At 55.2% G+C, this 26,193-nt stretch overlaps 1 protein-coding gene across 1 annotated transcript in view; it reads right to left on the bottom strand.

The window, feature by feature from the left end:
- Positions 1-16,681, bottom strand: part of Stk32c (serine/threonine kinase 32C) — a 69,841-nt gene extending 53,160 nt beyond the window's left edge. Inside the window, exon 1 of the mRNA XM_026410288.2 lies at positions 16,299-16,681. Coding sequence (XP_026266073.2) covers positions 16,299-16,563 — 265 coding nt within the window. The 5' untranslated portion in view covers positions 16,564-16,681. The remainder of the gene's footprint in view (positions 1-16,298) is intronic.
- Between the last annotated feature and the right edge of the window lie 9,512 nt (positions 16,682-26,193).

Here is a 26,193-nt window from a genome sequence, read left to right on the forward strand (position 1 = left end):
CTAATCCAAAAGACTGCTCATCAAACAAGAATCCTGAGAATGAATGGTAAGACACAGGCTGGGAGAAAGCATTCACAGCACGGAGATCCATCCAAGAACCCAAATCCCATGACTCAAAAACTCCTACCACTAAATATTAATAAAAGACACACATACAACACACGCACACTGCGTGAGACTTGAACAGACACTTCACCAAGGAAAACATCAAACAGTCTGACTTCAGGCTGCCCACAAATGACCACGACTGGGTGGCTAACTGGCCTTCTCTGACTTCTCACACTTCTGGGGGCCACAAGCACTGGCTCGAGACACTGGATTGTGGGGTGTCTGGTGAGGGCCCACCTCCTGGGTCACAGCCATCCCTCTACTGTGTCCTCACCCAGGAAAGATGCATTCTTGTCCCAGGCGGTTCCTGAGAGGACACGGGAGTGGCATGCAGCTCACAGGAAATGTCATTTCCAAATGGAAAGCGGGACCTCTAGCCAGAGCACTGAACTGCTTGGACCGTGTGACCACGCTCCAGGAGCACTAAGCAGCCAACAGCCTCGGGGCCTGGTGATGCCAGGCCTGGGTGCCACCTCCTGAGGCAGCCTCCTGCCCACAGCCCAGAGGATCCCAGGTGCTGTGCCTTCACAGGCGCCCACCTGAGCCACCCATCAGGCACCCCGGGAAGCAGCGTGGGGAGAGGCGCAATCCGCCCTTGTCTGAGGACTTGTCACCTCTCTGCTTGGCTCTGACGATGACTCACGGGGCTGTGGGAGCGCAGTGTCTGAGCCAGGAAGAGACAGGTCGGCAGAGCAGCTGCCGTGGAGGAGAAGGGCCCCGCTGGATGACAGTGTAATTAACGGAAACTTTCCGAACCTTCCAATTAACTCGCTCTGCAGATGAGCTGGCTCGTGTCCTCTGGAGCATTGCAGTTTTAATTTAAAGGAATTTGAGTTCATTTTTGTCACAGTTTCTTGAGATTCCACTGTACTGGGGCTTACTGGACACAACCACATGGGTCCAAAGCCAGGACAGGCCTGCATGGCTCTAGGTGACCACTGTCCCCTCTAGCCCATCAACCCATGGTGCATTCATACACAGATCATGCATGCAGGGCCTGGAGATGCATGTCATCTGCATGAGAGGGTGGGCTCAGCCCTCCAAGGATCCCAGAGCCCTTGGGACAGGACACCACTCTTGTCACCCTTAAGTAACGAGCCATAGTTGGGTAACAGGCTGGCTGGTGGACGAGGGGCTGTGCTCCCGAGACACTAGCTCACTGCCATGCACGCCAGCCTGGACCCTCACTGCCCCTCTGAAAGCCTGGAGAGGCATTGCACTAGGTCCCATTCCATCTTCCCGTCTCCTCCAGCCTCCCACATGGACACCAAGGCTGAGCTGTGCCAGGGATGAAGGTCCTTGACACCCACCTAGAGCATCACACACTCCCACCTGATCAGGCGCACCTGATGCCCATCAGCCTGGGCTTCAGGCAGAGCCTGAAAGAGCACACACCCAGGAGCTCCATTCCCAGCGGCACACCTGCCCACTGAGGGCTCCTTCTGTCGAGCTAGTGGACACAGACCAGGGGGCTCACTGCCCTCCCTGTGTGGCCCAAGTGACCACTCTGGCCACCCATCTATCGGCCACTCTCAGCCTAACCTTATCTGGGGACCCATGCTGGCAGAGAAGGTACAAAAGGGTCTCTATTTCCAGACACCCATGGGAAAGGCGAGCAGCAAAGCCACTGAGGTGAGCCCGTAGGGGTTGCCCCAGCCTGCCCCTCCCCTCCCCGGGCCTGGGCTCCTCTCCAGGTCCAAAGGCTCCCTGGGTGCCACAAGGTTGGTAGACCTCCTGGGCCCAGCCCAGAGGCACAGTGCCCCCATGCTCCAGCCGCTTCTCATAGATGCCCAAAATGACCACTACCAAGCTCCACTGCCCCATATCCCACAGATACCCCTGCCCAGTAATGGAGGGCGTCCAGCTGCTCCAGGTGCTAGGTCACTCAGATGCAGGAGTGAACCCAGGAGGCAGAGCCCGCCCCGGGCACAGTGCCTCCCCAGGCCAACATGTTGAGAGGGCAGCACACAGCAAAGCAGGAGGAGCTAGGCGGGCCTGGGGAGAGGACACCTGGAGGCCACGTCCCAGTATCCTGGCCTGGGCTTGGTGGGATGCCCCTCCTGAACTCGGAGATGGCCCAAGTGACCACTCTGGCCACCCAGCTGTAAGCCACTCCCAATCCAGGGAAATTTCTTTGCCAGCGAAAGCCTATCTGGAGAGCTCCTTCCCCGACTGTAGCCCCAGTGGACACAGCCTCAGGGTGACAAAGAGGCCAAGCTGGATCAGGAGGCAGAAGGCAGGCTGCACTGTACCAAGGCATGGGGTGGGGACACTTGCTATGGCAGAGCAGGGGAGCGAAGCTGATGGCCAGGCAGGCACAGGGCACTGTGGATGAGCAGTGGGGCTCCGTCAAGGAGCTGCAGAGTGGGGCTGGCCACAGTGGAGGGGCTGGGGAGAGAGCACACAGCAGGTGCTGAGCATGGGCACCAGGCAAGGGGAGGGCAGTAGAGAGGGCCACTCTGACAGCAGCACTGGACATTCAGGGGAGACCCCAGAGAAGGCACAGCCAGAGCCAGGGCAGAAAGAGGCTCAGAGCTCATGAGACCTGAGACAGACAGAGAGAAGCTGCTCCTCTGAAGGCAGGGCCAAGATGGTATCCTGAAAGTCCAGGGTGGGGCATGGGGGAAAGGGGGCCCAGGGAGCATCCCCAGCACCCGGAAGGACACCCAAGAGGGGAACTTCAGGCAGCGCAGGTGTGGGGGGATTGGGGACTGGTTCTGACTGTGACGAGGCATCTGTGACACGCAGGAATGATGTCAATCCCGGCTGGACAGGAAAGTCTGCAGTGTGGGAGACGGGCCCAGCTGGAGACGGACACTTGGGAGCCACTGGCTTATGGATGGCATTTGGAGCCACAAGTCCACCAACGCCCGAGTGAAGTGAGAAGGGAAGGAGCCTGGAGGCACCCAGCACAGAGTTGGGGTAACAGAGAGGGTCAGCAAGGGGGCTGAGAATGCCCACTGGGCAGTGGGCGTCCCAGAGGCCCTGGGAAGAAAGGTCACGGGGAATTCAAGAGCGTGGGCTCCCGCATGGGCCAAAGAAAGGACCATCAGAAAGCCGCGTGAAGGGGGCTGTCCAGGGCAGCCCAGGAGCAGGTCAGGTCTGACCACAGGGGTCACGCAGGACAGTGGGAGGGTTCTGACTGCAGGGGTCACAGTGGGACAGTCTGACCACAAGGGGTCATGAGGGGACAGTGGGAGGGTCTGACCACAGGGGTCATGAGGGGACAGTGGGAGGGAGTGATCACAGGGGGTCATGAGGGGAAAGTGGGAGGGTGTGACCACAGGGGTTCATGAGGGGACAGTGGGAGGGAGTGACCACAGGGGTCATGAGGGGACAGTGGGAAGGTGTGACCACAGGGGGTCATGAGGGGACAGTGGGAGGGTCTGATCATGGGGGGTCATGAGGGGACAGTGGGAGGGTGTGACCACAGGGGGTCATAAGGGGACAGTGGGAAGGGTCTGACCACAGGGGGTCATGAGGGGACAGTGGGAGGGTCTGACCACAGGGGTCATGAGGGGACAGTGGGAGGGTGTGACCACAGGGGGTCATGAGGGGACAGTGGGAGGGTGTGACCACAGGGGGTCATGAGGGGACAGTGGGAGGGTCTGACCACAGGGGGTCATGAGGGGACAGTGGGAGGGTGTGACCACCGGGGTCATGAGGGGACAGTGGGAGGGAGTGACCACAGAGGGTCATGAGGGGACAGTGGGTGTAGGTCTGCCTGCAGGGGTCGAGGGAGATGTGGAGGGAGGCAGAGGACAGCAGGACAACAGTGGTCTCTTGTGGGAACATGGGGCATGGGATCAGGTGAAGCTCCTTGATGTGGGGAACCTGTTATGCACTCGACAACCACCCGAGGCTCCCTGGATGCTGGCCCTTGTCCCGTGTGTGGACACAGGGCCTGGCTTGCCCTCAGGCCCTTCAGGAGCTGGCAGTAGGACCGTCCCCAGCCACGACCCTGTGGTCAGAGTGCAGCCTGGAAGTCCCAGCCTGGGCCTGCAGCTGGCCGTCCTCCAGGGTCAGAGCCTGGAACACCGTTCTCCGTGGCCCGGGTCCTCTCCAGAGCGCCGATAGCAGGTTCCTTGGGGGATGTGAAGACCAAGAGTCCAGGGACCAGCAGCTCTACCTGCAGACAGGGGTCAGGGCAGGTACCTGTCCAGGTCCAGGGATGGTGGCTGGAGGAAGATTCCGCGGCTCAGCTGACAGGAGCTGCAGACCCTGGCAGGAGGTGGGGTGCAGGCAGAGGCCCAGGGCACAGGAAGCCATCGTGACAGCGAGTGTGTGAACCATGGCTCGTGGTCGGGCCACTGGGGACGTGCAGTGGGCCTGGGGCTCCCAGGACCGAGTCAGCTCTTCACCACCAAGTGTTCTGGCTGCACCATGAAGCCAGACTCCTGGGCGGAGCAGGGCACTGGCGTTTCTGCTGTCCTTGGAAGCTTTTAATTGAGGCTGAATTCACAACATGCAAAACCGGGACCGGCTGAATACTGCGTATGAAGAGAGCCACTCGGGAGTCAGGAAGCTCCCGGCCCCAGGAGCCTGTGTGCCGTCCCACTCCGTGGTCCCACCCTGGCATCTCCCAGGGCTCGCCTCTGCTCCTGTGCCAGCCGTGGGTGGCGGTCCCACTGGACGGGGACTGTTTCATGTGTAGTCTGTGTGTGTCTGGCCGGTTCTGGTTCTGGGTGGGCTTGTTCGGGTCTTGGGGCTAAGACGCACAGCCTTGTTGGTCCAGGCTAGGGATGCACTTGCTGGTGACAGGGTCAGTGCCCCCACAGAAGGTGCATAGGGATGAGGGAGAACCACCCTGAGGGGAACGTGGGGCACCCTGTGAAAGGGTGCTGGGAAAGGCGGGTGCCAGCTGTGGGGCTATGGTGGGTGACCTTTGGAGGGCTCGGGGCAGCAGGGCCGATGTGATCGGGACAGGGCAGAAATCCCGTAAGAACCCCTGCAGAGAAGGTGGGAGCAGTGGGTCCAGGGTGAGCCCCAGGAGGCAAGGCGGCAGCCCACCATGGCGCAGCGCGGGGTCTGGTCACTGGGCCGGGGCATGTTCAGAGGGCCTCGTTCTGTCTTCATCTACCTGGCCGCAGAGTGGCTGAGGCGGTGGACTGGGAATCAACTGTGGTCACCAGGAGAAGGCCCAGGCCCAGCAGAGGGGCAGGGCCAGCTCCCAATGCTGAGGGCTGCTGCCGCTCTCCTGCAGGGGAAGGAGATGTGCAGCAGCCAGGTGGTTCCCCAGGGCCTGTGTCGATCCTCACACCACCAGCCGGGCGCACAGTGGGGGCACAGAAAGTGCATTCAGCTGAATGAACGAAGTTAGTCTCGAGCCAGCAAGTAAGTGGTCAGCCTTGGCACTGAGAGACAAGTATCCCAGGGCAGAACACGTACCAGTACCCAGTTCTTAGCTTCTAATACAGGAACCACAGTCCTGGGAGAAATGCTGCTCCAGGCCGGGACAGGAAACACACAGACGCCAGGAGCTCGCCCCAAACAAGCGGCAAGCAGACAAGAACACCGCTGAGGCTCACCTGGGAGCGGGAGCCACGCGGCCTGGCACAGGGCACACGGCACACAGCCGAGCTGGCCGTCACCCAGTGCGAGAGTCCACAGTGCATTGAGGACTGAGTGCCCCTAAATGGGGAAAGAGACAGGCCTTCTGTGCAGAAGAATCCCAAATGACTGCCCAGGTGCGTCCCCCAAGAACCATGACCCCACCCCTCACGTGTGGGCTGCAGGCAGCCAACGTCCTCCCAGGGCACTGGACAGAGAGGGAAAATAGCTTTACAGCAAGAGCGACCAACACACCTGCTACGGCCCGGGCCCCAGGTCCACTGCGGCCAGAGGCGGGGTCCGCAGAGGCAGTGTGGGAGGTAGCGGAAGGGAGGCCTGATGGGAGGCCTTTGTGCCACTGAGGGGTGTCCTCACAGGGTTCTGGGATCAGTCTCTCTTGCCCAGCTTCAATTTGTTCACGGAAGCTCTCAGATACCCACTCTTCCACCTTGGGGTGTCCCCATCCGCCATCCTCAGAGGCCACACCATGGGCCACCTGTCTTGGACTCTGAACCTCAAACTCTGAGCTAAATGCACCTTCTTTACCAGCAGTCTGTGTCAGGTATATGGTTACAGTGACAGAAAGCTGACTCACCCAACCCTCAGCCAGGTGACCATGAGTCCTGGGGACGGCGTCTCACCCTCAGAATCCACAAGCCAGCCCAATCCTGGGGGCATCGCCTCAAGGTGGCCAGCAATCAGGAAAGTCGGGGAGCTGTCAAGGCCCCAGGAGCCCAAGGAGTCCTGTCACTAATTGCCATGTGGGGTCCTGGATGGGGCAGCAGAGGGCCTTCGGGGGAAAGTAAGGACATGTGACAAAGGTGGCCTGTGGCTCACAGTGACATATCAATATTGCTTCTCCAGTCCTGACCAGGGCACCGTGCTAATGCAAGATGTCAACCCGGGAGAAAAGCAGGCGTAGGGTATGTGGGAACTCTGTGCCATCTTCCCGGCTTTTCTGTAAATCCACAACACGCTAAAAGAAGCTTATTAGAAAAAAGCGTTTTAAAAGTGATACATATTTTTGTATGCATTCAACCAGGAGTTGGACTGTCAGGGAAAACTCAAAGCAGTTGCTACATTAGTTTCTGGGATTACATAAGATACTGAGAGTCTCATACTTGTCATTTTCATTACATAATAAAAAGCTATAAAGGGAAAAAAGATCATTCTGGTAACAGTATCTTGCAGTTAAACAGAGACCCATGTAATTTATCATCTAATCCAGGTCACCCTAGAGTAAAAGGGGACACTATTAATAATCATGCCAGGTCAGCCGCATGAAGCGGAATGTCCCAGGCGACCCAGGGACAGAGAAGTGGGGCTCAGGGGCTTGTGCCCTCTGGGGTTCCCACCAGCTCCAGTGACCGTGAAAAGAGGCTGAGCTGGACGGTGTGGGGCAGGAGGCTCAGCGGAAGCCAGGAGAGGTGTGGCCTGTGGAGGGAGGCCAGGACCACACACTTCCACGCAGACTCCCCCCCACACCACTGTCCATGCCACTGGCCCCGCACTGCCCTGCACCACACCGTCCTGGGCGGAGATCCCATCAGGCCCTTCTCCCTGCAGTCTAACTGCTCTGGGAAGGAGGCATTGGGACCACAGCAGAGGACTCTTTGGCTCTGCCCTCTGAGGAGCCACCTCAGAACAAGGGGCCCCTCTTCCCACATTGGTCCCTGTGTGACCAGAGCAGCCGGCCCACCCTGCACTGCTCACAGCTCTCAGGTCTCTGCCCAGCTGCTGGCCCTGCCCTCAGTGATGGCACCTGGGATCTCCAGGCACCAGGTGCCGCTGGATGGCCAGGCGGGAGCAGGGTCACACTCGGGGCCGGGCCCACCCTTCCTCAGCTCTCGGTTTCACACCTCTCTCCTCTGCATCTTCTTTCCTCTCTGCTTTATCCTTTTCCTCCCTCTCACCCTCCACCCCGTCTCAGGTACTAACTTTGCAAATTATCTTTTCTGCCCATGGAACATGATTCCAGAACCACAAGATGAGCTTGATACTGAGAAGAAAAACAGTGAAATCAACATGGCAGACCCTGGGTGGATCACAGGTAGAACCTACAGTGGCAGCACAGGAAGCCCTGAATCAGAAAGTCCCAGTCAGAGGTGGAAGGAGCCACAGGCTGGGGGCTGGCCCTGACACCGACAGCACTGTGCACCCTGCTTCTTGGCTTTGCTTGTCAAACATACGAAGATGTTGACTTTGAGGGTAGGAAACAGATTGGCCTCCAAGATCTTCCAGTTTCTAGACGTGGAAGATGCTTCGTGTCTCTGGCACAGCAAGCTGGGTGTGCTGCTGGGCACAGGGGTCCTGCGTGGTCCCAGGTCAGAGCTGCCAGGAGGGAGGCAGCCACCCTGCTCCCCGACAGCACTCTAGTCTGTCTCTGAGTCCCCTGCCCTGGGTCCAGCTCTTCCTGAAAGTCAGCATGCTGACCAGCAGCCCCCAATCCACCCCAGACACAGCACCTGGGTCACGAGGAACCCCTCCTTGGATCTGTGCCGCACCCTTCCTGCGACTGCAGGGTGTGGCAGAAGTGACGTGGAGCCCAGCCATGCCTGGGTCACAGAAGGCCTGGCATGGTCCACCCTTGAGTTCTTGGGAAGTCCTGCTGGCTCCTGCAGGGGCCTTGGGGAGGAGAAGCCCATGGACTATGGGGTCACTGTGGGTAAAAACGTGTCCTGGGTTCTTCAGTTCTCGAAAGGCTGAGCCTCACCTGCTCCACCAAGTGTGCCCGGGACTTGGTGACCAGCTTCTCACAGGACCGGGTGGAAGTGCCTGGGGTTCACGTCACGACTGGGGAGGGCATGTGGTGAGGAGCCGGGGCCTCCAGCCCGCGTGGGGACTGGCTGGAACTAGATCCTGCAGCCCCAGTCAAACCCCCAGAGGTGGCAGCCCCAGCTGCCATGACACAGCTCACACCAGACCAGCTGATGTGCCCAGGCCGCTCTAACGGGCCAGAGCCTGCAGACTGCGAGGCGGTGTTTCCCACTGTAAGCCACTGAGTTCTGCGGAGGTCGGCCCAGCAGTGCTAGATATCCGACACGCCCACCTACTGCGGAACAGACCCCAGACAGGCCCCTGGGAGGCTCCCACCAGCCCCAGCCCCAACCACTCTGGCCGAGATGCCACATACTGAACCAGGAGGCCACCTTGGATGCTCTGGTCCCACAGATGTCACCTGGGATAGAGGGACCTGTCCCCACTGAGCCCTTACAAATTCCCAGCCCACAGAATCAGAAAAAGTGATCAAAATAGTCATCAGGTCCCTGCACTAGGGAGTAGGTCATTGCCAGAGAAAGCTGCAGACAACAATGGGCCCCAGCACAAAAAGCATCTGGTTTGAGATGGGAAGCCAGGACCTGTCCCCGGGCTGCTCGGGCAGTCCTACTGTGAACACCGGCCCGGGGGTTGGTGTGGCCCCCGCCCAGGGCCCAGGCAGCTCACCAGGAGAGCACCCACGAGGCAGGGGCTCCAGGGAGGGGTTCTGAAGGTGCAGAGGCCTTTTTAAATCACTGTGAGAGATGGAATGTGCTCGGTTCCTATTTTTAATAAATTGGGGGCGATACTGACTCCCACCTGTAGCCAACTTGGCTTCAGAACTTAAATGACATCAAGCTGGGATTTCACACGATGGGGCTGGAGCTCGGGGGGAGCCTGTTAGAGACCGTCCCGGCTCCTGGCAAGGAGAACAGGGATGGGGCAACCTGCCTCACAGCAGGGGCACGGACCCGCAGGCTGGACCAGGTCTGCTCCCACGCCGTAGCCGCGCTGATCTCTGCAGCTGCTCGGCTTCTAACACAACAGATCTGGAGTCAATGGGAAGCTTGGTTGTTGACGGAGCAGCCATTCTGGCTTTTTAAGTAACGATGATTGTGTTAGTTACAGTTCCACCATATGGCTTGAAATTTGGGGCATCACAACCATTCCGCATGTGGGTCCCACCTGTCCTTTAAGGACAGCATCTGTCCAGGCTCTGGGCAGGAGAAAGACCCCTCAGAAGAGCCCCAGGCACGGGGATGACATGCTCACCCCACCTCGACCCAGCGTGAGGAGAAGGCCGGGAGGACAGGGTCCAGCCACTGGCCAGTGCCTCAGCCAGCAGGAGAGATGCGGGCCACCAAAGCTGCAGTGAGCGGGACAAAGGGACCGGCATGTTCAGATGAGGAGGGCAAATCTGGACGGGGAGCAAAGTGAGGGCGGCAGGGCTGAGCTCCTGACGGGAAGGGGCAGGACAGGCCCAGGGCCAGGCCCCCGCGTCAGAACCAGGGCCCCCGGGGGCAGAGCACTCCCAGGAGAGGGCACCAGAAGGACCCAGACCAAGAGAGTGGGGCCGTACCTCAGCAGCCCGTCCCAATGACATCCAGAGGAAGAGGCCACGTGAACAAGGGGCAAGCCTCTGACCGCAGTGCTGGGTGGTGGACGCAGTCTACAGAACACCAAGTGACACAGAAGTAAAACAGTTACGCAGCACCAGCTCATAACTGGCAGCTCTGTCCCAAGGGCCAGGTGCCCCAGCACTAGGGCTGTGTGTGTCCAGCCGGCACTGGGCAGGGCCAGGGCAGGCCGCCCCAGCTGTCCTCAGCTCCCCCAGGGCCCAGGCCAAGGGACATGGCCCATGGCCTCCTGCCCTCCCTCAACAGTGCACACCTGCTGTATACCCACTGACACTGAGCTCTCAGCATACAACTGACATATACTCATGGAGCTCACCGTACAGGCCTGCTACATCCTCAGCTTACTGGACTCACTATACACCTGCTGCATACCCACTGATACCCACTGAGTTCCTGCTACTCAGTCTGTCCAGGGCCCAGCAGTGTGGCCTTGCCTGGAAGCCCGCTGGAGATCCAGACCCACCGGCCCCGGATCGGGTGATGCCCATGATATGATGCTAGTCACAGCTTTGGAGCTGCACTGAGCTCCTCGAAGAGAGTGCTCCCCGCGGCCTGACCTCCCTCCTAGCATCTTTCTCCTCTAGGTCCATCTGCAGAGAGAAGCCCTGAAGAAAAGGACCTCCAATGCATGCCTGCATTTCCTCTCAACCGAAAGCTGGGCGGTTTCAGTTTTAAAGAAAAAGCAGCTTATTTTTAGACTTGTAAAATGTACAACCAGATGGATAGACACACAGAGCTGACATTTGTTACATAAAAAAGTGTGACAGTAGGTCCCAAGTCCATTCTAGAGCCGCCTCATCGTGGGGGAAAGGAGGCTGCAAGCTCCGCGGCCACCCAAAGGCCCTCTGCTGGGCCAGTAACCTGAGAACCCAGGAGCAAACGTCCAGGGGCCCGAATCCCGACTCCCACACCGGGGGACTCTAAGTCAGCCACTGCCCTGCTAAGGCCCCTGCAGTGTGGGCCTCACTGCCCTTTCCTCCAGGGCCAGGTGGCCAGGAAGGCACATTAAGGCTGAATTCACACCCTGCTGGACAAAGGCCTAAGCGGGCCAGGCCCACAGTGAAGTGACGGGAGCCCTGGGAGGGCCAGCAGAGAGCCCTATGTGGACCTGTGCTCTCCTGTGCCCCTAGAGCCCTGGGTAATGACATCAAGGAAAGCCATGCAGGGCTGGGCTGGGGCTCAGCGGTGGAGCAGGGCACTGGGTTCCATCCTCAGCACCACATAAAAATAAATAAACAAAATAAAGGTGTTGTGTCCAAATATAACTAAAAAATATTTTTTTTGAAAAAGAAAAACAAAGGACAAAACATGTCATTTGGTAAACTGAGTCATTTGTCACAGGTCACCTGACAGATCACTCAGAAGGAAAGTAACCCAAAAACCATGAGGACTGATCATGGCAGGGCGAAGCGGCCACATTCAAGATGAATGTTTTACAAGTGATTTTCCATTATACCAGCACTAACCAGAGTGATGCGTGGCATAGAAAGCTCCCACTCACAGATCAACAAAGAGCCACCAACATACAACAAGAGTGACTTTTAACCTCAGAAACATCCTAAGGGCTGGGGAAATAGCTCACTGGGTGGAGTGCTGGCCTCATTTGCACAAGGCCCTGGGCCCCAGTAGCATCCTAAGTGTGTTCGGCTTGATCAAGTACAGAACACACAGAGGGAACTCTTTCCCACAGTATGTCAAACGTGGTTTCCAATGGATTGAAATTTTCAATATAGAAGGCAGAACCACACAAGTGGTAGGAGAAAGTATGAATGCAGATTTACAAGTGGAACTATTATTACCTGTGGCTGGAAAAGGACTTTGTAACACACACCAAGGCGGGACGCTTCCATGAAGTGGACATGGAGGAACCTGACCACACAAGGACTGAGCACATCCCTAGAGGAGGAAAACCCAGCCGCATTAAAAGGTAAACGGCAAACAGCAGACGGTTGTTCACGGCCAAGTTTTCTACATAAGGAAGGGTCCAAAGGTACCAGACACAGAGATAATTTTTTAAAAATGTTTTTTAGTTGTAGATGAACACAATTCCTTTATTTATTTACCTTTATGTGGTGCTGAGGATCGAACCCAGGGCCTCACCCATGCTAGGCAAGTGCTCTACCACTGAGCCCCAGCCCGGCCACCCAGAGGTCACTTTGGTGGATGAAAGATTCAAAGACAAGGAGCACTCATGTGTGAACTCTAGAGGGAAAGACCACGTGAAAGCAGAAGAGAGACCACCAGGAGGAGAGGGGATCGGGAAGGGAGGCAGGACAGCAGGGGAGACGAGATCAAAACACGTCATACAGACGCACCAGTGTGCTGCCATGAAACCCATCAGTCTGTACAATTGATGTCATTAGTCAAAGAAGAAAGAAAAAGAACAGGACAGCAATTGTCCAACACAAAACCCCAGCCAAGAGCACTCACTAGTAAATTGCAAAAAATAACCAAACAAAGAAAAATATTAAAATACCTTGAACATGAAAAGCAGGTTAGCAATCTCACTGGTGATCAAAGACACTGCAAAATATGAATGCCATCTTGTTTATCTCTTAGATTAAAGGAAAGAAAAACACTGCTAACCATGTAAGGAGGATTCGGAGAGGACCCTTGGAGCAAGTGAAACTGACCTCCCCTTCCCTGGCCAGCTCCTAAGCAGGTCCCCCCTGCTGCCCGCTCTTCCAGGACCCCGTTTCCACTCAGGCGACCTTATTTATGTCCCCTTGCGTACTGTCAGGCTCCCCACTCCCCTCTGGTCTAGTCACCCCACAACAGCAGGGCCAGACCAAGAAGTCCTCACTGTGCAGCCGTGCCCAGCATGGCTGGTCACAGAGCTCCACTCCCACCCGGGGGCCAGCCACACGCATCCCGACCCTCTGCTTGGACCTCTGCCTTAGCTCTGGCATTCCTGGAAATGTGTCCTAAGGTAAGAGACACTTGCCCTGAGCTGGCTGTGCAGAGGTACTCCTGTCCACAGAGTTGATGCTACTCTAAACACAGAGACATCAAGCAGGAAATTAAGTCAACAGGGAAAATCAGTCCACACAGGAAGATAGCAAAGCAGTGATCTGCCCCTTGTGCCTCAAAATCACAAGGAGGCTCAGGGAGGAGAGTACCCACACCATGCCCTGAGACCTAAGACCACCCACAGCATGCCCACACCCAGCAATTCAACCACAGGGTCTTGAGAGAGAAGTGGAGCCTTTTTAGAACACCCACAAAATCTGTTACCCTGCTCAGGGTGAAAACGGCTCCTGTGAACTTAGCCATCAATGCTTCAGACTGCAAGACATCGACAGCATCTCACTACATAAAAAACTAGGTTTCAACACAGCAGTACATGGTGCACAGCCCTGCTTCTGTTAAAAAAAAAAAAAATATGCAGCAAAGGTGTGTTTCTACATGGCAGCAGGACTGCATCCAGATTCCCAGGAGGCTGGGACGTGCACCACAGCTCAGGTTCCACAGAGCCTGGCAAAATGCACGGAAATGAGAAAAACAAAATTCCTTTCTCTTTAGTGTTTTAATTATAAAAGCAGTGACTGGAGAACTGGGAAGCCCCTGTCCCAACTCCACTCTCCCAACCAAGGGTGCCAGGCATCGCTGCCTACAAGGGCCTCGCTTCCTCCCAGTGTTCTGGGCCCAGTCAAGGCCCCTCCGTGTGTAACCACTCCGAACTGTAAACTAAGGCCACGGTGGGTCTGAGGCAAGCAGCCACGCCCCTCCCCAGGCTACTCGCCCGGAGGCCCTCTGCAGCACAGGGACACAGAAGCAGAGGAGTGAGGGGCTTGCCCAGCTCCCTGCAGCTCTGTGGCAGAGCACAGAGGAAATGAGGTTGGTAGCAGGTTCAAGCCCAGAAGAAATGGCACACAGAGGGACATGGGGCCCACGGGAAGGAAAAAGGAGCCCTAGAGTGAGGAAGAGAAGCAAAAAATTCCACAGTGCACCAAACACCTGCCGAAGAAGGAATGAGGCTCTGGATTCCCCAGGGAGAAGCAAGAACAGAGGACATTTAAGCTCTTACATGTCGTAACTATACTTTTTAGTTGAAATTTACCTGGCACTTAAATTGCCCTCCTATTTTCTTTTTTACTGTTTTTAAATTTTTTCTCTTCATACCAATTTGATATATTAATTAGGTGTTTTAATATAAAAAAAAATTCATCAGAAGGCCTTGCATTACCATGGCAACTGTGCAGTTCCTGTACAGGCAAGCCACCAGCACCGCACAGCCACAGCTTGAAGGCCCGGCTAGAGTGGGGCCAAGACTAGGGGAGTGACTGCATCTCCCAAAAACAGAGGGACCGGGCCACAGCCTCTTCCTGAACCAGGCGTCCTCGCCTGTCCAGACTGTATCGTGAATCCATGGCCTTCACATTCAGGGCACACAGCCCTCTTTGATAAGTACCAGGTTATCTCTCAAGCTGTTTGTGCCCTACCAACAGCATAGAAAAGTGACACTGAGTGTCGCCCACCCGGAGAATGTGCTCAGCTGCCACCAGGGCCAGGCTTGACCTCCTCATCTCACCAAAGCCCAGTTAAACACCAGCGGTGTGTTCGGTGTGGGGATGTGTCCCTGGTGCCCAGTGATAAGCTGGTGACAGTTACATACACAGAGAGCAAGCTCTGTGAGCCAGCACCAATTAACCACCCCACACAAAGCCCAGAACACTCCGTACCTCTGCCATCCTACTACAAGCAAATAAGGAGGTGGGAATGAGTAAAATAATTCTCAAATCAGACAGCGAGTACCATAAACAGATCCTTTGCTCTCTTTGCCTCCTGAATGATCCTGGGATTCTGAGATACAACACACTGAACAAGCAGGGAAAGTCAACCCCCAAAGTCTGAGGGCAGTGCTACACCACATCTCCACATCTGCTGCCTTGGAGAGGTGACACTAAGACTCAGGGGGGCAGGTCTCTCTCCGCCAGCAGCAGCAAGCACTGAGTGTTTGTTTCTCAGACCTCTGTCATCCTCAGCCAGAAACTAGATGTAGATCTCCTTTCTAATTAGCTCCTGCTTCACTCTGGGCTTTTTACACTTTGAATATTAATGTTGAAAACAAAAGCACAACCCAGGAACCAGTCATCACAGTGAGCTCTGCTGTCCCAGAGCTCAGGACACAATGACAGACCACCCCAGAACACACTGCGTCTGACACTGCTTTGCAGAACCCCGCTCCCCTGCCGACCTCTTCCCCCGAGGCCTGGTGAGCCCTGGCCAGCCACCCCACACTGTCTCTGTGAGAAATGAGGGCACGTGCATTCACACTGGCCTGAGGTCCTGCTGTAATTTCCCATAGTGCTTAAATTATTTATTAGAAATAAATAGTCTGGGCTCTTGAACTGAGCTGTGCTCTTAAATTATAAAAAAAAAAAAAATCCATCATATCTCTGCAGGCTGCCTACAAATGAAAATGCAGTCTTCAACTATTTTAAGAAAATGTCAAAAAAAACATCAAATGTGTCATCATTGTACCATTTAAAATTATCTGCATGACATCTGTAGGAAAAAAAGCTATATGTTTGCGTGTGAATTAAGCACAGTGGCCCCAAGGCGCCCCTGCACATCACCTTCCCATGGGTGCTGTCAAAGGTCACCCGGCAGAGCCCCAGGAGGTGTGCAGTGCACAACCAGCTGCCTGATGCCTGTCACCTTCAGAGCCCACCTCAGTCAGGCCACATTCCCTACAGAAGGACTTTACAGAACACTGGCTCCCCAGAGGGCAGGTCTTTGCACAAAGGCGAGGCCCTGGCTCCACAGCACAGCCCAAAGCAGAGGCCCGGCATGCCACTGGCACTGTACGGTCACCCTGGAGACTGAGAGGGGCCAGCTCCCCCGACACACACCTCCTGCCACCTGTGGACAGGCATTTCACTTCTGAGAACTCGGCACACTACAGGTGAGCGCCTCCTGGAAAGGCAAGGAACCAACCACGCCTGAAACACTGCCCCAAGGAAAATGAAACCTTAGGTGCTCTCCACAGTTAGCTGCTGGGCGCCTAAGCTGAGAGCCGCCCCCAGCGCCCATGGACCCTCATCTAGCAGGACCCGCCCAACACGGCTACTCCCGCGGCACAGCCACTGGGTACTCAGGACCAGAGAGAGGACCTCAGCAGTGGTCCCCGAGTTTCCTCAGTAACCCAGACAGTCCTACTGTGTCGAGACGCAAAGAATGTCACCCCCACATCCCCCTTGCGAGAGGGCGCTAGGTCTCCAAGCTGTCCCTGGCCACACTCACCGTCCTCCTTGTCGTCAAACACCGGCCTCCGCGCGGTGGCCGCCGATATGGACGACATGGACATCCTCTTCTTCCACTTGCTCCACGGAAACAGGGGGCGCGGCTGCGCTCGGGCATCGCCCGCGTCCCGGGCCCGGGGCTGGCCAGCGGCGGGCGGTGGCAGGGCCGGGGGCGCGTCTGGTCCAGAGGGGCGCCCTCGGCCGGGGGGCGGTGACCCTGGGGGCGCAGTGGCACTGCTGCCCCTGCGCTCCGCGCCGCTCCTCATCGCGGGGCCTGGGTGCGCGCCTCTGCCAGAACCCGGAGCATGGCCCTCCCGCCGGGCCAGGCGGGAGCGGAGCGGACTCGAGGGGCCGGCGGCGCCCGCCTTGCGCCCAGCCTCGGGCTCCCACTCGCCTGGGCAGCTCTCGGCCCCGAGGACTGCGAGCGCCCGGGCGGGCCGGGGCGGGAGGGGTCGAGGCGGGAGCGGGGTGGAGCCCAGCGCCGGGGCGGAGACGGGCGGGGCCGGGCGGGGCCGGCGCTGGGAGCGGTGCGCGGAGCTGGGCGCACGCGGGGTCTGGAACCGAGCAAGCGTGTCCGGTCCGCGCGGGTCCGCGGCACGGCCGAGGAGGCGGAGACAAGAGCCCGGGAGGACGAGCGAGGATGCCCCAGCCGGGCTGCCTCGGAGGCCCAGGAAGGCCGGGATCTCGAGAACAGTGCTGGCTCCGCCAGTAAAGGCAGCGGGGAGCCTCCTCCGATGTGTGGCGACCGTGGGGGCTCGGGGTTCCCTTGGCCTTCCACTCCCACTGCCTTCGTGAAAAGATGCCGCCCGGGGACTTTTGCCAGCCGATCGAGGGAACCTCGAACTTCAGCCTGAGACCTTGGGCTTTGCGAGGCCGAGCTCTGGGACGCGGGAAGCGGCCGCGCGGGGCCGGACCCGGGTGCGGTCAGGTCGTGCAGCACTGCGGCGTGGGCCAGGCGCGATCCCGCTCTGCTGCTGCAGGTGGCGCGCGAGCGCGGCGCCCCCAGAGGATGGAGATGAGGGGCGGGGACTGACCCGTCAGCCCCGCCCCACGAGGGCGGCCCGGACCCGGTTCGGAGGCGCGCTCGCGCGCGCGCCCAGCGTCCAGGCTCCGCTGAGCACGTGCGTCCGCGCTGGCGGGTTCCCTGTGCTGGATCCTCTCCCAGCCTAGGTACTGGTACCGTTCTCCCTGCCCCGGTCTGCACCCAGTGGAATCGTTCAGGTCGTCCAAGGTCCCATGGCCTTCCGGAAATCTCATACCAACAGCTGGGCTCTGCACGGCCTTTGCAGTTATCTGAGAGTCTTGGGGCGTGGTTTGGCCTCGGTGCATCTCGGTCCCTTTGCAAAGTCAGGATGAGACCGTGGGAAAAACGCGCTCAGCAATTAAGAGGCGGCTCTCTCCGTAGCGCTTAGCTTCCTGTGTCTGCTGCCTTGTCACTGCGCAGTCAGTCGTCTAGCTTTTGGAAGGCTCTGCCTCCTGAGGTTCTGCCTTGCAGCCAGGCCACAAAGCCGGCTGTTCTGTCCAACTTACCTGGAGCCCTAGTAGGGTCACTCCTGGAAGAGCTGTTGCCCGCCCCTGCGCCCAGGTCCCCTTTCTTCACACAGTTCAGAGCAGGGCTCTGTCCTCCCTACACCTTTGAAATTCAGTGTGGCCATCTAACCTGCATGACCAAAGAAATATGAGCACAGGTGACCTGTGTCTTTCTGGGCCCGACATTTCAGGGGCTAAATCCTACTGTCCACACTTACACCCTTACCAAGAGGAAACTCCCATCTCTTGGAGAAAACCATGGGCCACCTCCCAGCCCACTTGAGCATAAAGAACAGGGAGACATCTGCTGCTTTGTTAAGTTATGAGGTCTAGAGATTTGGGGGTGTTTTACTACAGCATAGCCTAGGTCAGCCTGAGGACTGGCTCCCCCAGCCTCCTTACCTGCCTGGCAATTGCCTGCTCCAGACAGACCCAAGTGAACTTCCAGCTCAGAGGCAAGTTCTGGCCTCCCTGGAGAGAGCCTGGTGGCTCCATGCTGAGCCCTCTCCATTCTAACACCATGCTGAAAGCACCAATGTCACCCCTGCAGAGAAGGTGAGTCTTCCTTGTGCCAGAGCCAGTGCACGAATGCTTCTAAGAGGGCGGGGCATTCTCCAAGGTGAAGTTCTGGGGGTCTGGGGGAGCTGAGGCTGGGCAGGGCTGAAGGAATGGAAAGGGACAGGGAAATCAACAAGGGCTGTGAGCTGCTTGACAGCCCCCAGGGTCCCAGCCTTCACAGCATGCTCTAAGTCCAAAATTTCATCTGAATGTTTCCAGCTCACAAAGTCCCCAGGCTCCTCGTCTAAGTCAGGTACAGTAGTACCCTACTCCATCAGAGTCACACTTTCTGTGGTTTCAGTTGCCCTCAATCATTTGCTGTCTGAAATTATTAAATAGGAAATTCCAGAATAAACAGTTCTTAGGTTTGAAATTGTGCATCATTCTGAGCAGTGTGAAACCTCTTACCATGTCACTTCTACCTGCCCAGGACTTGAGCCACCCCTGCTAGTGTATCCATGCTGTATATGCTATCCACCCTTGACTCACTTAGCAGCTGTTTCAGCTAGCAGGTAGATTGTCCTGGTATTGCTTGTGCTCAGTGACCTTTTTTTATCTTAATAATGACCATAATGTACAAGAGTAGTGATGCTTGCAATTTGGATATGTTAAAAAGAAGCTATAAAGTGCTTCCTTTAAGTTAAAACTGAAAGTTCTCGATAAACTTAAGTAAAAAAATGTATGCTGAGGTGCTAAGATCTATGGTAAAAGTGAATCTTCTAACCATGAAATTGTGAAGGAGGAAAGGAAAGTTCTGCTGGTTTTGCTGTCACACCTCGGTTTGCAACATTACCACCAGTGTGAGAGTTCTTACTTAGTTGAGAATGAAGGCATGTGTATGTGTAGAAAATATCAGCAGATACAGGGCACACACATCCTCGGATTCAGGCATCCACTGGGGTTCTTTAGATGTTCGTCCTCTGAAAAAGGAGGGACAACTGTATGGGGGAGACTATGGCTGTGATCCATCCTGAGGTAAGACACCACTCCATCTGTGGACCTGGAACCTTAGAAAACAAGTTATCTCCTTCCAAGCTGAAAGGGGACAGGAATGAGACACCTTTCCATTCCAAAGGAAGACGGGGAGGAATCCAAGAGCTGCCGTCCTCCCCTACCCCCAGGCAAGTTTGAACCCGGCAGGGGAGGTTCCGCTGAGTTCCAGGCCTGAAGAGAGCCCTGCAGCTCAGCACTCCACTCTCAGCAAAGGAGCCCCAGCAGTCTCTGGGTCTTCCTCACCGAGGTTCTCCCCTTCTCGTGAAGGGCAGCACACAGGTGCGTCCATTGCCCACTAGCAGTCTGTTGGCACTCCCTCGCTTTGCCCTGAGTCTCCCTTTAGGTCCAAGATGGCCACCTTTCTGCTGATTGAGCATTCCCCAAAGCCTGTGAGTCTCCTCCCGGTAACTAGGAGAGTGCTCCACAAATCTTCCTGGATGCCCGTCTCCAAAGCTTCTGCTGAGGGAGCCCAGTGGAGTCGGGTCTCCAGCCCAGTCCCTTCAGCAAAACGTGCACTGGTACACCCTCAGCCTCACGCCGGACAGCGGGATGTGCCTTCCCCACAGTGAGCTTCCTGGTGTCAGCATCCTTTGCAAGGCAAAGAGCCTCCGGGATCATTTAAGTGCTAGCTTATGTTTGCTTAGCAGATCTTCTTTACCTTACCTCTTTCCTCTCACACTGTAAGATGAGCAGCAGGAGGACACTAGCGCATACCTTTAACACCTCTTTACCTGGGAATCTCCTCATCTACGTAGCCACGTTCCTCAGTTCTGCTGTCCACGGATGGAAGAGTGCAATCCAGTCCAGTCTTCTGCTGCTCTTTTACTGGGAGAATGTTCCTCCAGTTTCTAATAAGGCTCCTCATTCCCACCTGCCCTACCAGAAGCATCTTTCTTGTCCTTATTTCTAGTAACCCTCTCTTCCAGGTCTTTCAGCTGATTGGCTACAGCCACCTGGATCATCAAGTGTCATCCTTTACTTAAAGTTGACTGGTCAGAGATGTTCTTCGCACCTACAAAACACCTTCACAGAAATACCCAGATTAGGGCCTGGGGTGGTGGCTCAGCGGTAGAGCACTCACCTAGCACGTGCAAGGCCCTGGGTTCAATCCTCAGCACCACATAAAAAATAAATAAATAAAATATTGTGTCCAACTACAACTAAAAAATATTTAAGAAAGAAAAAAGAAATGCCCAGACAAGTTGACACCGAACACCAATCCCTGCCTGTGAACGGAACACTTGCAAGGAGGAGCGCCTTGGGGTTCAGATAGGGGCACTCGGGAAACACCCATGAGGCAAGGACGTCGCCCCTTCCCGCAGATGCACCTTGTCTCTGAAGAAACCAGCCTCCCTCTGCACCCAGTTTTCCTGGGACTGGGACTGGGACAGAAGACACATCAAGCAGTGCCACTTCTGGACCCACCCAGACCAGCCTCTTCCCTCCAGGCAACGAGAGCATCAGATGGCAGGGCATAAAGGGGCCTGCATGGAGGAGGACAAGCTGCTCTGGGAGGGGCAGCCTTCCTTCAGAGACAGCAGACCCCCCCCATCCGGGAGCAGGAAGGGGGATGGATTCCGGCTGGCAGCACTCAACCAGTGTGCTCAGAATCGCTGCACCGAATCTCACAGTGGTTGTGCCAAGTCTTCTCTCCCTCCTATTGGCCATCTTTACATCTGTATTGAGGTATAATTTACAACTATAAAACCCATCCCTAGTACATCAAAAGAAATTTTGTAAAATATTAAGACCAGAAGATGTGGAGGAGCTCTGTGGCAGGAAGATACTCATTTGCCTGGGCTTAGGTGGGGATCCCTGGAGGGAGCTGGCCTTGGGTCATCTTGGATATTGCCCCAGAGAGCTATGTAGGGGCAAAGTGATCCTGAATCAGTTGGCTATTCCCAGAATAACTCCACATAACCCGCCACCCCAGGCCTAACCCAGCATCCTACTCAGGTTGCCACTGCAGGAGGCCGTGATTTGGCTGATCTTGGCTGGGTTTGGCCAGGCTGGATCCAGTTCAGGTGTCTTCTGTGGGTCTCTTCTGTGCAGTCACAAAGGTGCCTGTGGTCCCCTGTAGAAGATATTCAGGACTTGCCCTGCTGCACTCTATCTGACATCCTCTTGGACAGCTAGGACTCCCTTTGAAAGGGTAAAGTTTCTAAGCTGGAAAGCTTGAATTAAAATGTAAAAGATTAGGTATTATTAAATTCCTCTGTTACACCCAGATTCCTGAGATAGTTAAGACAACGCCCTACTGGCCATTTAGCCTAAGGCCCTGTGCAGTTTGTCACAGGGCCCGAACCAATCAGTTTGAATGTGTACCCGCTTAGGAATGACCAATCAACCCCACCCGACCTGTTCCCACCAATGAATGAGCCAATCACGTCTCAGAGTTGTTGTTCAATTTTCCCGAGCCTCATGATGATTTGTTCTGATGTATGCAAAGCCCACCGCCCTCTCCAGAAAGTGTACTTAAGCTCTGCTTGACCTCTGCTCTGGGCTCTGGGCCGCTCTCCCTTCCTGAGTGAGCCTTGAGCCTCAGCGCGCTGAATTAGGATCCTCTTCAATAAACTCCCTCCTGCCCATTGCATGAAGCTGGTCTCTTGTGGTCTCTTTCTCCAACGATTCGCCGGATCCTTACACCTTGGCATCCTCTTCAACATTCCAGAGGCCAGTCAGGGCCTGGCCAGTATCCCTTCTGCTAACATCCCCTTGGCAACAACCCATCTGGGCAGAGGTTGAGAACATCCAGGTACTCAATCATAAATGGCAGATGGAGACAAGCCCTCCCTGAGACTGCTGTGAGCAGGTCTCCAGGTATAAATGATAATAAAGAGGAGACAGAGACAAGGTGCAGAGGCAGGGAAGGTGCCAGATATGCCTCCTTCTCCAAGCAGCCACGTTTATTTATACCAATAGGTTGCATTAGGTCATTAGTGCCATAACCACATTATTATTTAGAGTATCAGTAAAGTTGCTTATTCTGCAGTTACATTTCACGGTTACAATATGCAATGTCAGGAGCTTTGTGCAGTCCTCAAGAAAGTCCCTTGTCTGAAGTTACTGTTAGGCGGGCAGCTCTGTTACCGCTGTTGACCGGTGACGAGTCCTTGCTTCCCTGATGTTGAAGAATAACACCAAGAAGCACGCAGAGGCAAGGTCAGAGTAGAAATTAGAAGTTTATTAAAGGACAGCAGAAAAGACTTCTCCCAGAGGAAGAAGGGGACCCAAGAGGTGGAATCCGCGGAAGTGCGGTTGTCTCCCCTTTTTGTAGTTCTTTCAGTGATGGCCTGTAGGTGGGAAGGCCTGAGGGGTGGGACACAGGTGGGCCAAAGAAGTTATCTGGTCAGGAAGGACTTCATTATCACTTCTTTGGGATGGACTTTGGCCTAGGGCCTTTTCAGGACTTCATTAACATTCCATGAGTTGTCAGGCGTTTCCTGGAATCATTCCCAGCATGGCCTCCATTTTAGATTTCACTCGGTATTAGACCCGATTTACCTAACTACACTGACTACCTTACTTTAAATCTAGTTCAGCTCCAGGAGCACCGGAGCTTGGTGAAACACTGTAGTTATCTAGCAAACAAGTTCTTCTATTCCCAGGAGCTACGTGCCTAAGACTAAGGTCGAAGCTGATAAGACTCTAGCATGGAGGGCATTACTACAGCAACCGGGCATCCTAGGCTTTGCACAGAAACTTTCCGAGCACCAAGCATGCCACAGCCCTGAAGTCATCAGGGACCCCAATCCCAAACACAGAACCCCTACATCAGGGACCCCTCTTGACCACCTTTGTCAAGGCAGCAGCAGCCTTGGATCCGGCCATGACGTCATGTCTTTCTGGTCAGGTCAGGCCTGCTGCCCCTGATCCCCTCCCTCCACAAACCAACCCAGTCCACACTGAGGGAGCCAGAGCAGGGGGAGGAGAGAAGTTTAGCCACAGCCCCCCGCCCCCCGGCTTCCAGGTGAAGCCCCCTGCGCTGGCAGGGATCCCAGGTGACGCTGAGCAAAGCCTGCAGCTGGGGCTCCACAGACCCGCCTGGACATTTTGCCAATGAAATGAAAATATCCTTGGGAGTGAACACATGCAGGACTTTGTGATGCTCTGAGGGGGCTCTCTCTGGAAGGTTCTACCAGGGAACCCATCCCAAGGCGGGAGGGGTGAGTCTGGGCCAGTCATGCTCAGCAGGCACACAAGGGGTGGGGTGAGCAGGTGACCTCCTACAGATGTTGATGGCCCTGGGGATACAGCTGTGAAGACAAGGAGTGGGAACAGGCCCGCTCACAAGAAGGCAAAGTTGGGGTGCACCACAGGACCAGTGGGCCAAGAAAACCTGGGGGTCCGGAGCTGCATTCCAAGAGGTACTGGGGATTGAACTCAGAAGCATTTGGCCACTGAGCCACATCCCCAGCCCTATTTTGTATTTTATTTAGAGACAGAGTCTCACTGAGTTGCTTAGTGCCTTGCTTTTGCTGAGGCTGACTTTGAAGTTGTGATCCTCCTGCCTCAGCCTCCTGAGCCTCTGGGATTAGAGGCATGCGCCACCACTCAGCATCTTTGAGAGTTTTTAATTACCTGACCCCCCTGAGCTCAGCTTGTCTGCCCCCACCCCTTCACTCCTCTGCAGCCCTCTCCCTGCAAATCCAAGCTGAGCGCATGCTGGACTCTTCCTTACTGTAACAGAAACCACAGATTGACCCTGTACTGACCACCACTCTAACCATGCCTGGCCTTGCTCACCTTTGACAGCATGAATAAGGGCACACAGCTCATCTCTTGTCTTCCCTCTCCTCAGCCTCGGGTTGTCTCCTTGATTTTTTTTTCTTCTTTATTTTTATGTAGTGTGGTCCTGGGGATGGAACCCGGGGCCTTGCATGTGCTAGGCGAGGGCTCTACCACTGAACCACATGTCCTGCCCGATTTTTTCATTTTAGAATTTTACAGTCAGACTTGCAATCTGTCATTTAATTCTGCTTGCCTTTAAACATCACCAAGATGGAGAGGTCTCTTGCAACCCGTCTTACTCTGCTGGTGCTATTTCTAAGATCCCTTCCAGACTGTCACTGTAGGCTGTGAGAGGTGCCATCTTCTGACTGCGTACGGTTTACTTGCCCTTCCTCTTGTCCTAGCCCTTGCAGTTTGGTTTGGTTTTGGTTTTGACCAAAGTGCACAGCCTTGCTGTGGACACTCTTGCACCCGGGCGCTAGTACATATCCCCCCGGCCTCTCCAGAAAAGAGTCAGGAGCCCAGCGGGGTCATCACCCCACCCAGGAGTTCCCACGGACCACCCCCTCTTCCAGCAGAGGGACTGCGGACTCACAGACACATGGGGATCATCGGCCTTCTTTTTTTGCCAAAAAAAGGTAAGCTGATGTCCCACTTTGGATAAAGTCAGATTTTCCTGGAAGCTGGTAAAGTAGAGCATCTATTTATGTATTTATTGGCTATTTCTTTATTTTCCTATTATGAGATTTTGGTTCCTATTTAAACGTATCTGTTATTTTATCGTGTTGTAATGATTATAGGAGTTCTTTATATAATATTCTTTACTGGATTATATGTTCTGGATGTTAATCTTCATTGGATATAAGAACTGCCAATACCTGCTCTCGTTCTGGGCTGCCCTCTTCTTACAGCATCTCTTAGGTGAACAGGAGTACTTTTAGTGCAGTGATTTACCATATATGTTTTTATGGTTATTGCTTGTACATCTTGTTAAAAAATTCTTTCTTACCCTAAGAACAAAATAAGATTTTCCTATGTTTTATTCCCCAAGAATATTTACAGAATAAGCTCTCATGTTGATGCACAACGTGCCTCGTGTTAGATCAGGATGCAAAGAAAAGACCACTGACTCCAATTAAGACAAATTAAAGCAAGCTTATTATTTCAACCGACCGGCCGGGCTGCCTCTCCCAACAAAAACCATGGGAACAAGACAGCATTGCAGCTTTCTTGCAGCCCAGCTTTAGAGCCCAGAAAGTTACACAAAGGAGGGGGGGGCGGGTTACAGATAACAAAACTCTGAGGAGCATAACACAATGGCTAGTTTATATTTCTGCTGTCCCCGACATCCGAATTTATGAAGGTCATTAGAGCCTCAGAGAGGGTCGTTATCTGGCCAGGGAAGGCCAAGATTGATGAGGCGTCACTAAAGTTTCAGAGAGGGCTGCTATCTGGTCAGGCAAGGGTGAGTTCAAGGCATGGGCAGGCTTCCAAGCAGGTTCAAAATTTGCAGTAATTTATAATAAAGCCGAAATTTGCTTTTCATGTCTTTGTGGTGAGATGGCTCCCAATTTTAAGAGTGAATCAGACTGCATCTATCATCTAGAAGAGACTGCAGGCCACTGATGTGTATCTCAAAGGATTCACAGAGGGAATTCCCCTGTGTCACCAGGGGCAGGAGGCAGAGAACTGCCATCAGAGAAGCCCTGGGGACTTCTACACGCCAGCAGGCAGGGAGGGGCCCAGCAGCTGCGAAAGCCCTTCTGCCTGGTGTGCAGGGACCTCTGAGCCTCTCTCTAGAGTCCTGGGGTGGCTCCCAGAGCACCTGCACACCCAGCCCTGCTGTCCTTGGCTCCGGGCCAGTGGGGCTGGGCACCCCTCTCTTGAACACAGTCACTAAATCCCAAAGAGCCTTCTTAGGAACCAGTGGGCCAGTTGTAGAGTTCTGGCTATAAAACGTGGTCCCTCTAAAGCACAGAGGCCAGGCAGAAGGCACACCTCTTTCCCAGCTCAAGGGCTACTCCATGTCCAGCTGACCACCCGTTCCTTCTGGGGACTAGGGTTCTTTATTTCCTACCATTTGC

The sequence above is a fragment of the Urocitellus parryii genome, chromosome 5, assembly GCF_045843805.1.
Source record: "Urocitellus parryii isolate mUroPar1 chromosome 5, mUroPar1.hap1, whole genome shotgun sequence".
NCBI lineage: Eukaryota > Metazoa > Chordata > Mammalia > Rodentia > Sciuridae > Urocitellus > Urocitellus parryii.